At 41.7% G+C, this 11,041-nt stretch overlaps 1 protein-coding gene across 1 annotated transcript; it reads right to left on the bottom strand.

Annotated features, from left to right (window-relative positions):
• Window positions 1–981: 981 nt before the first annotated feature.
• LOC102731730 (uncharacterized) lies at window positions 982–10,883 on the bottom strand. The gene is made up of 3 exons (XM_081811067.1): window positions 10,196–10,883; window positions 8,928–9,023; window positions 982–4,832 (listed from the first exon to the last, which is right to left on the bottom strand). Exons 1-3 carry the CDS (start codon window positions 10,227–10,229, stop codon window positions 3,112–3,114), a joined length of 1,851 nt encoding a protein of 616 aa, XP_081667193.1. The 5' UTR covers window positions 10,230–10,883; the 3' UTR covers window positions 982–3,111.
• Window positions 10,884–11,041: the final 158 nt, after the last annotated feature.

Raw genomic sequence — 11,041 nt, 5'->3', positions numbered from 1 at the left:
ATTTATAAACTGGATTGCATATCCTTTTTTTTTTAAGATTTTATTTGAGAGATAGCATGTATGCATGCACACATGTGAGTGGGGGGAGAGGCAGAAGGGGAGGGAGAGAATCTGGAGCAGACTCTGCACTGAGCACAGAGCCTGATGTGGGGCTTGATCCCACAACCGTGAGATCATGACCTGAGCCAAAACCAAGAGGCAGAGGCTTAACTGACTGAGCCACCCAGGCGTCCCACATATTCTTATATCAAGGGAAATAACTGGATAAAGAAGAACAAGAAAAAAAAAAAGTGGGAGAACAAGAGGAAAACTAAGATTTTTTTAAAGATTTATTTATTTGACAGAGAGAGTACAAGTAGGCAGAGTGGCAGGCAGAGGGAGAGGGAGAAGCAGGCTCCTCACTGAGCAAGGAGCCCGACGTGGGACTCGATCCCAGGACCCTGGGATCATGACCTGAGCCGAAGGCAGACGCTTAACCAACTGAGCCATCCAGGTGTCCGAAAACTAAGATTTTTTGCCAGCAGACCTGCTCAAAAAGAATTGATAAAGGAAGTTCTAACAAAAAGGAAATGACAGAAAGAAACATGAAACATCAGGAATGAAGAAAATGGAATGAAAAAGTAAATATATCATCAGATGTAATAAGCTATTCCCCTTTGAGTTTTTATAATTATGTTTGATGACTGAAAGCAAAAATGACAACTTTACCTGATACAGTTCTCAGTGTATGTAGAGGTTTGGGAAAGATCAGTTAAGATGACCATTATATGCTGCACACACCTGATGGGAAGTCTAGGATTAAATATGACTGTGCCAAGTGCTAGACAAGATACAACTGGAGATTCGATACACTGAAGGTGGGAATGTACATTAGTATGGCTACTATGGAAAAGTTTGGCAGTTTCTTATAAAGTTAAAAACACAAACTTAACATGGGTATTTATCCCAGAGAAATGAAAACTTATGTTCACACAAAACTGGATTCATAGCATCTTTATTCATAACAGTGAAACACTAGAAACAACCCAAAGTCCACCAACATTGAACAGATAAGCCATGATACGTTCATAACAAAAGAATACCACTCAGTAACAAAAAGTAAAACTATTTATATGCCCAACAAATTGGATGAATCTTAAGGGCAATTTGCTGCATGAAATAAAGCCTATCCCAAAGGTCACACTGTATCATTCCGTTTTAACAGCACCCTTGAAATGACAAAATCAGAGTGATGGAGTACTGGTCAGTGGTCGCCATGGGTCAGGGTTGTGGGGAGAGTGTGACTATAAAGGGGCAGCACATGGATGTTTCTTTGTGTTGGCACAACAATTCTGTATCCTGATTGTGGTGGGATTTACAGGAATCTATGTATGTGATTAAGTTTCTTAGAACTCTACACTAAAAAACAAAACAAAACATCACATAAATTAATGCATGCAAACACTAGTGAAAACCAAATAAGGTCTACAGTTTACTTAACAGCATTGTACCAATGTCATTTTATTGGTTTTGATTATGTATTATGGTTATGTAAGATAATGTCACTGAAAAAGCTGAGTACAAGTACTCAGGAACATTGTATACTTTATAATTTTTTGTGAATCTAAAATTATTTCAAAAAACTTAGAAAAAATCATATATAAGATTATTTTTGTAAACTACTTACAAACTTGAATAAATACACCCTAATATGTTAAATTACATTTAAAAATATATTCCTTTTTCTTTTGCCTGAAAGAGATGACTTTAGAACCCAAGAAATGCAAGAGGTAATCATATGATACAAGTTGGGTACAGAACACCCCTGCATTGTGTACATTAAAATTTAATCAGTGTTGAGAATAGCCTACTTTAAAACGATGGCATCACTGAGAATATGGTTCAAGGTATCCTGCCCCAAAATGGACATCAGATGTAGAAGTATAGACTTGTGATGAAAAACTCAGGTATGCATTGTTTTCATGAGGCTTCTTTCCTTCAAAAAAAATTTTTTTAAAGATTTTATTTGAGAGAGAGAGAGAGAGCATGAAGGGGGAAGGATCAGAGGGAGAAGCAGACTCCCCGCTGAACAGGGAGCCCGATGCAGGACTCGATCCTGGGACTCCAGGATCATGACCTGAGCCAAAGGCAGTCGCTTAACCAAATGAGCCACCCAGGCGCCCTCCTTCAAAATTTCTGATAATTTCCTAGTTACTCCACATTTAGTGTGTTCATGAGTTTTATGTCTGTATGAATTCATGAGAAATGATGAGGCAGAATATCACTAAAATTCGTATTCACTGCCATTTTCCTTTAACGTGAATATCACACAACTATTAAGGTTTGACTTCCAGGCAAAGGCTTTTGCACAGTCATCATGTTGCCACTATGTGTAAGCTCGCTGGTGGGATCTATTATGATCACTGATGAGACAGGGTCTTTATTCCCATAGGAGGCTTTCCTACTCTCTCCATTCATAAGATTCGTCTTAATATATACTTTTCAGATATGTAATTACCTAGAAATGTTTCCTCAGGACTTTTCTGCATTGAATATATCAGTTTTGTTTCCTGTTTTGACATACAACGTGAGGTAATTGATCACTGAAGGCACTAGCACATTCTCTGCATTCACTAAACTTCACTCCTATGCAAATTCAGTATTCCCCAAGGGTGAAAATCTAGCAACAGGCTAATTAATCTATACTGACTATATTCAGGTATGCTGGGAGCACACTGATGTTTAAGGAGTTCATTGAAGTATCATGGTTTGTCCCCTGAATGAGTTCACTTGTATGTAATGAGTTCAGATTCTCTGCAAAGGCTTATGTACCTTGACTTACACATTTCTTGTGTGTATTAACAAGGCTTGACAAATGAGAGAAAGGCGGCCCGCAGTTATTAAATCCATAGTCTTTCTATTCTATGAATTCTTTGATGTACAATGGGTGCTGACCTGGTATTGAAGGCTTTCTCCCATTAACTGTATACATAGTTTGCTGCATAATTCCCTGGTAGGTAATGAATGGGATTTTCCACAGTCAGTACAAATAAAGGAAGTCAATTCTGTGTGAAATCTCTGATGTTGCACAAGGCATATTTTCCTCCTGAGGGTATGACCCTATTCATGGTGTCATTGAGGTTTGTTTCCATTATGAGTTCTCTGATGTACAATAAGATTTCTCTTTGAGGAGAAGCCTTTTCCACATTCACTGCATATAAAAGGTTTCTCTCCTGTATGAGTTCGCTGATGAACGATTAGTCGGCTTTTCACAGTGAAGCCTTTACCACATTCATTGCATGCATAAGGTTTCTCTCCAGTATGAATTTGCTGATGTAAAATGAGCTCAGTTTCCATAGCAAAGCCTTTACCACATTCGCTGCATATGTATGATTTCTCTCCTGTATGGATTTGTTGATGTACAATGAGATAGCGTTTCATGGTGAAGCCTTTTCCACATTCACTGCACGTAAAGGGTTTCTCTCCAGTATGAGTTCGCTGATGTACCACAAGATTGCTCTTAAAGGCAAAACCTTTTCCACATTTATTGCATATATAGGGTTTCTCTCCAGTGTGAGTTCGCTGATGTAACATCAGTCCACTATTCACAATGAAACCTTTCCCACATTCACTGCATCTGTAAGGTTTCTCTCCAGTATGTGTTCGTTGATGTACGACCAGTCGACTCTTCAAGGGGAAGCCTTTCCCACATTCACTGCAGATGTAGGGTTTCTCTCCAGTATGAGTTCGTTGGTGTATGATGAGCATGCTCTTCACGGTGAAACCTTTTCCACATTCACTGCATACATAGGATTTCTCTACTGTATGATTTCTCTGATGTACAATGAGATTACTCTTCCTGGGAAAGCCTTTTCCACATTCATCGCATACATAGGGTTTCTCACCTGTGTGAGTTCGCTGATGTTCAATCAGTCGACTCTTCATCGTGAAACCTTTCCCACATTCATTGCATATATAGGGTTTCTCTCCTGTGTGATTTCGTTGATGTATGATGACATAGTGCTTCGTGGTGAAGCCTTTCCCACATTCACTGCAGATGTAGGGTTTCTCTCCTGTATGAGTTCGCTGGTGTATGGTGAGCATGCTCTTCCCAGTGAAGCCCTTTCCACATTCACTGCATACATAGCATTTCTCTCCAGTATGATTTCGCTGATGTACAATGAGATTACGCTTCCCTGGGAAACCTTTCCCACATTCGTTACATACATAGGGTTTCTCTCCAGTGTGAGTTCGCTGGTGTTCAATTAGACGGCTCTTCATGGTGAAGACTTTTCCACAATCATTGCATAGAAAGGATTTCTCTCTTTTATGAATTCTCTGATGTTCATTGAGCCTGGACTTTCTGGAGAATACTTTCGTACAAATATTGCATCCATAAGGTTTCTCTCCTGTATGAACTCTGTGATGATCTGTGAGCTGGGACTTCTTAATGAAGGCTTTTCCACATTCACTGCATACATGGGGTTTCTCTATTTCACGAGTTCTCTGATGCTTAATGACTTGGGACTTATTGCTAATAGGTTTTGCACTTATAGGGAGTTTAACAGCAGAATTAAAATCTTCATGCTTATCGTGCAGAAATAATTTCTCATCTCTACTGAATTTAGTAGAGTTTTTAATTTCATAGCTTTTGCTCTGGTTGACTAAACTTAAATTTGACTTCAAAGTTTTTATATAGAACTCAAGCATATGATTTTGTCTGGAAGGAAAATGACTTTTGCTTTGAGGAACAGTATTTCCAAATGCATTGTGTTTGTGGTTTTGTTCCATACCTTTCAGCATTCTTGGATTTTCCCAGTGACCTTGCAGGTGATTATCAACTTTGCTAGGTTCTAGAAAAGAGAACAATGAATCCTTTCATAATCCATAATCTTGTTTTGAATAAAACTTTAAAAAATTCTTTAGTGTTCCTTAAAAAATGGCATTTTAGTGACAACCCTATAACAGTATAAAAGAAATGCTATATATAAATGTTCCTTATCTCTTATACATTGGTAAAAACACAGTAATATAAACAAACCAAAATGAAAAAGCAGTAAGTATAAATAAGGTTACACAGTTGACAATGTATGTAGATTTGCTGCTCTCTAACTAGGAACTCACAAAACATGCAGGAATAGTAAAACACAAGCAAGTCATTGTTGGCAGCAAACGACAGGGTTGGAGGAACACCATTCCACAGAACTTGGAAAGGCACCAGATCATAAAGGTGGAAGAGACTACTATCCAGAACTATGAGGGTTGCATTTGTTCACTCCAAACTGTTTACTGAATGGCTCCTGTGTACAAGGCACTGTGCTGGTGTTTGGAATATATAAAATAGGCCTCACTTTCACTGATCGTAAACCTAGTTAGGGGAAACCAAATGACAAAGAAAAGAAAAAAGAAGGGAGTTGGATATTGTGAAATGTGATTGAAGGAGCAATGGAGACTGGAAAGTGGAGGGAATCAGGATATATCTGTATAAAGAAAAGACAGTTAAATGATGAGTTCAATGGAGAGTGGTTAATGACAGTGAGGAATCAAGGATTTCCCTCTAACTATATGGCTTGAGCCACTGGGTAGGCGTGTCAAATGGAAATGAGGAATATTACTGAAATCCAGAATGTGTAGGAAAAAGTCTGTGTTGCAGAACATAAACTCTGAGAGGATTATTAGATACTGTAGTACAGACATCCAGGTCTGGTTGGAGATAGCAATGTTGAAATAATATATACTTGTTACCAAGAAAAGAAGACTGGGTGTAATGTTGGGAGGACACGGAGAATGAAAGATGGTGAAGGTACAGAAGAAGGTTTTAGACATTTCAGCATTTAGGCTGGGGATTCTTTAAGTTCACTTTAGAGAACCCAAAATCTGACTAGAGACATTGCGGAACTATGCAAACTGAGGTGTCTAGAATAAATGCGTTTGTTACCAAGTAAGAAAGTAAGGTCTTCAGAATTTAAAGTGAGCTGAGACAGACTCTTGCATAGTAATCCTGTTCCTAAATTTGCCTTTCTGTAGACCACCATTAAACTAACTTTCCACAAACATCAATCAGATTTAGTGGACAACACTCCAACCTTAGTCCAGCCATGTCATTTTATCGTCCATTCCATTCATACTGAATAGGCTGACCATGATTGGTAGGAAATTTTGCAGCTGGCCATTATACCACGTAGCCATCTTCAGAAGCTAATATGCTCCCGCACAGGACATAGAAACTGTCATGTTGATCACATTGTGCATTCAGTAGAGAAATCATACCCAAGCTTTTCCCATTTCAGCATCCCTGATGCACTGTTCCCTCACTTGCTACCAGCAGCATCTATTTCAGTAGTTCTACCTTTGTGTCTTGGTTGTACTAAAGGACCAACTTCCTCCTCTACGACCAAGGTGTGTCAGCTTTACCTTCTGTTTTTCTTAGAACATCTAGCTGTTCCTTATTGTTACTCTACTATCACTGTCCAAGTGAAAGGTCATACAACCTAGAGCTACAAAAAATACAAAACCAAGCACAACCCTCCACCATGCTACCTCAATTACTCGCATATCAAATCCAGTCATCCTGGCAATAAAAGTGCACATCATCATGAATACTCCCATTTATCCATGTGTCCACTCCAGTGCTTCTCTTGTAGACACCTTCTAATACTGCCTTCATCCAGCCAACTCCAAGCCATTCTGAACAGTCAACACCATGTCTTGCAGTTTCCTATTTCATGCCTTCATTCCTAATTCATGGTGGCATCTTCCTAATTCAAAATGCAGATGTCCTTTGTATATATCATGCTGTCATTCAATTCTGATTGTACAACTATAAGCTCTATTTCCTCTTTATTTCTAAGTAAATCCCTTTATTGTTCATTTTCATAGTTACCTTCAGTTAAGATTTAACTTCACCCAAAGAGAGGTCTGGCCCTTGCCACTGGCTCTATTGGAAGTGATCTCTAGGCCCTCAGAATGTCCTACCTGATAGGAGTGCCTCTGTTTGCCTGGGGGCTTTGGCCACTGGATATTCTAACAATGTGATTTATGAAGGAGACTTTGGGCCATGCCATATCAGTTCCAACCTCCAGACCCTCAGAGGAACTGGAGACTATAGGAATTAGCCTGATTTCTGGTGGGGCTAAAAACTAAAGTTCAGCCATGTGGGCAATGTGTGATTGAGCCCCAGTAAAAACACTGGACACCAAAGGCTCAAGTGAGCTCCCCTGGTTGGCAATACTCTTTGCATATTGTCACACACCATGGCTGGGAGGAGGTAATGCTGGCCATGAGTCTGGAAGCATCATGTCTGGACCCTTCCTGGGGGTCCAATATGACCCAAGAATTCCACTCCTTGGTATATACCTAAGAAAAATGAATGTTCATAGCATAATTCATAAAAGCCAAAAAGTGGAAAAACCCAATGTCCATCAGCAGATGAATGAATAAATAAAATGTGGTATATCCATACAGTGGGAGTATTATTTGGCAATAAAAAGGAATGAAGTACTGATGCATGTTAAAGCATGGAAGAACTTCAGGAACTTTAGGCTAAATGCAAGAAGCCAGACACTAAAGACCAAATATTTCATGATTATATAAAATATCCAGAACAGTCAAATTTCTAGAGGTAGAAAGTAGATCAGTGGCTGCCCAGAGCTGGGGGCCTGGGAAGAAACGTTTCTTTTTATTTTTTACTTTATTTTATTTTTTAAAAGATTTTATTTTTAAGTAATTTCTACAACCCCCAGATCAAGAGTCACATGCTGTACTGAATAAGCCAGCCAGGCACCCTGGAAATGTTTCTTTATTTAAAGTGATGAAAATCTTCCAAAATTGCTTATGGGGATGGTTACATAACCCTGTCAATGTACTACAAAGCACGAAATTGTATGTGTTAAGTTGGCAAATTATGGGTTATGTGAATTATCTCAAAGCCGCTTTTAAAAAATGGGGAAAATAAATGATTTCGACAAATGAATACAATGGGAAGACCTCGGATGAACCAAAGGAAAATCAGAAATATCAACCGTACAAAGGAAGCCATCAAGGCAGGCATAAGCTGATTTTGGCTAGAACTGATGGAGGATGTAAAACCATCTTTTCTAGTGAAACAGTCAACAGAAACAGCGGAGACCTTTAAGACAAGAATGCCATAGCTAACAGCAGTGTGGACGGGGTACGGTGTGCAGTACTAAAGGAGAATCTAACGTTCAAATGAGACGGAAGGGGATTTTTTGTGGAGGGAAGAGGATTCCTGTTCCTCATGCAGGGACTCAGAAATCTTAGGCAGGTAAAATATCTACAACACTATACAGTAGGAAGGGAGATACCAATTTGGAGTCTCTTCTAGACAACAGAAAGAGCTTAATTCATGAGCCAGAAGAAAAACCTCAAGTATTAGGAATTCAGCAGAGAAAATGGAAAAGAACTGAAGAATCTCGAGTGGAGGGAAAAGCTAGAAAGCAGATTAATACCCCGTAAGAGACCAGGTTATTGTGATGGCACGACATACAGGGTGGAGTTGGCTGTCAGGAGGGAAATTGGCATTTCCCAAGGAGCCGGGCGGGAAGGTACAGTAGTCAGAAACAGTGTGAATTCACACGTCTCTCTTTAGAGTAAGGCCCGGGGGATGTGGGGTGTGGATTTCATAGCCAGGGAGGCAGAAGGAACAGGGACACACACTGTGACAAGGTACAAAGAAGGGGTAAGCTAACAGAATCCGTGGAAGAAAACTAGGCAAACCAACAAAAATCAAGATGTAAAATGAAAAAAGCAAGGATCAGACATCAGAAGAGAAAAAAGAGTTCCACTTCCCTCTAAAGACCTAAAGGAAAAGTTCTGCTACGGGAGAGAGATACACAGAGCACAGCTTCTGTTCTCAAACACCCTGCTAGCCTTCTCTCGCTGACCGAGGGTGACTTCCACAGTTACCCGGCTGGCAGGTTCTCACTCACCTGGCCGGGTTCCACTGGGGACTTCCTCCTGTTTCGCCCACGGTTCCTCCCCTCGTTCCAGCTTGGAGAGTGCATCTGGTTTGCTGGCTTGATACCCTACTCGTGGGAAAGACAGAACACTTAGACTCACCAAATCGGGCTGGGGTCTGTCAAGATGGGAGAATGCTACATTTGAGGGACTGAGACAGTTTTCACATCTGCAAAGCTGAGGCTTCTCTCTCAGGAGAGGGCATATGTGATACCATGATATAATGATATATATTTGGTCTTTGTACCCCATTCCTGGCACAGAGCTCCTAAGGCCCTTATAATTTCCTAAGTGACAGCCATGATAGGAGCATCTTCCGTTAGAGTATTTGGTCTAAGTTCCAGTTCCTGACACAAGAACTTCTAACACCCCTGAACTCTCTAGAGTGATGAGTCTTTTTGTGAACTAATGACTGGTGGGAGGGGCCCCTATAGAGTTTTAGCATGGGGGCCGGTTGCCAGAAAGACCCTGGTGGGATGAGAAGGTTGGAACCTTCAGCTCCAATCCCCTGCCCCTGCCACTGGAGACTTGAGTTAATCATGATTTAAGCAATCATGCCTACATAATGAAACCTCCATAAAAAGTCCTAAACCACCAGGCTGGGAGTTTCCAGGTAGGTGAACACACCTGAAGGGCTGGGAGGGTGGCATACCTAGAGAGGTCATGGGAAGTCCACACCCCTCCCTCCATACCATGCCTTATACATCTCTTCCTTTTTTTGGCTGTTCCCGAGTTTTATCCTTTATAATAAAATGGTAATCTTAAGTAAAGTGCTTTCCGCAGCTCTGTGAGCTGTTTCCAGCAACTTGCCGACCTGAGGGGGGTTGTGGGAATGCCCACTTTACAGATGGACTGGAGCGTGGGTACCCTGGGTAGTGGGGACCAATACTGGCAATTGGCATCTGAAGTGAGGGGAGTCCTGTGGAACTAAGCCCTTAAACCTGTGGAGTGTGCTGCTAACTCTGGGTCGTGGCAGAACTGAAATGAACGGCAGGACACCTAGCTGGTACTGGAGAGTTGGAGAACTGGTTGTTGGTGTAGAAAAACCCCCCATGTTTGGCACCATTTGTGTTGGTGGTAAGAGCAGCTCGTAGTAAATCAGACCCTTTTATCATGTGCCCAAGGAGGCACTGAGAATCTGCCATACAGAGCAATGCAGTGACTCCGAAGTGCAAGCAGCGGAGAAAGGAAAGGCCACTGACTGGGCACCCTCTGAGTGACACAGGGGAGCCGTCCTCACCCACTGACACCAGGTTGCTATAGTTCTCCAACATCACGTCCCGGTACAGGTCCTTCTGGGCGGGGGCCAGGAGCTGCCACTCCTCCCAGGTGAAGTCCACGGCCACGTCCTCCAGTGTCAGCGATTCCTGTAACAACACGGTCCTGTGTCATGTGAGTGTTTCTCTTTCATTGATTCATAAGGAATATAAAGGAAGTTGTTCTGCTAACAGTAACTACAATGCTGAGACCAATTCTGATGTATGTGTGGTGGTTTGGATGTTTTTAAGCAATTCTCTGACACCAGCTGGGTGGCCTACAATTCGACTCAATTCTGACACAGGCTACCTGGAAATAGTGTCACACTTCACGGATTAAGGGGTCAGTCCCACAAGACCGCCCCTGCCCCCACTTCAGATACCAATCCAAGTCCACGGTGTCGCCTGCGCTTCTGACTAACCGGCTATAGATTGGAGGTTCCAATGACCCCTGCCTGGGGTTTAATTTGCTTGAACGGCTCAGAGAACTTGGTTTACTTACTGCATACTATTTTATTATAAGAGGATATGATCAGGAACACAGATCTCATCCAGATCAAAGGGACACACAGGGCGAGGCACGAGGGGAGGGGCATGTCATGCAGCACCCATGTCCACCACACGGGGGGCGCTCCAAACCACACACCTTCGGAATTTTATGGAGGCTACATCACACAGCCCCTCTCCCCTCTCTGGATAATGGGGGTACAGCTGAAAATCCCACACTTCTGATCACGGGTTGGTCTTTCTGGTGACCAACGCCCCCCCAGGAACCACCCAGAGTCATGCCATTAGAACAGGAGATGCTGGGGCGCCTGGGTGGCTCAGTC

This window comes from Leptonychotes weddellii, unplaced genomic scaffold (genome assembly GCF_054177405.1).
Source record: "Leptonychotes weddellii isolate Sample4059 unplaced genomic scaffold, ASM5417740v2 HiC_scaffold_5316, whole genome shotgun sequence".
Lineage (NCBI taxonomy): Eukaryota > Metazoa > Chordata > Mammalia > Carnivora > Phocidae > Leptonychotes > Leptonychotes weddellii.
The sequence above is the reverse complement of the archived record's forward strand: the minus strand, read 5'-3'. Positions and strand labels throughout refer to the sequence as shown.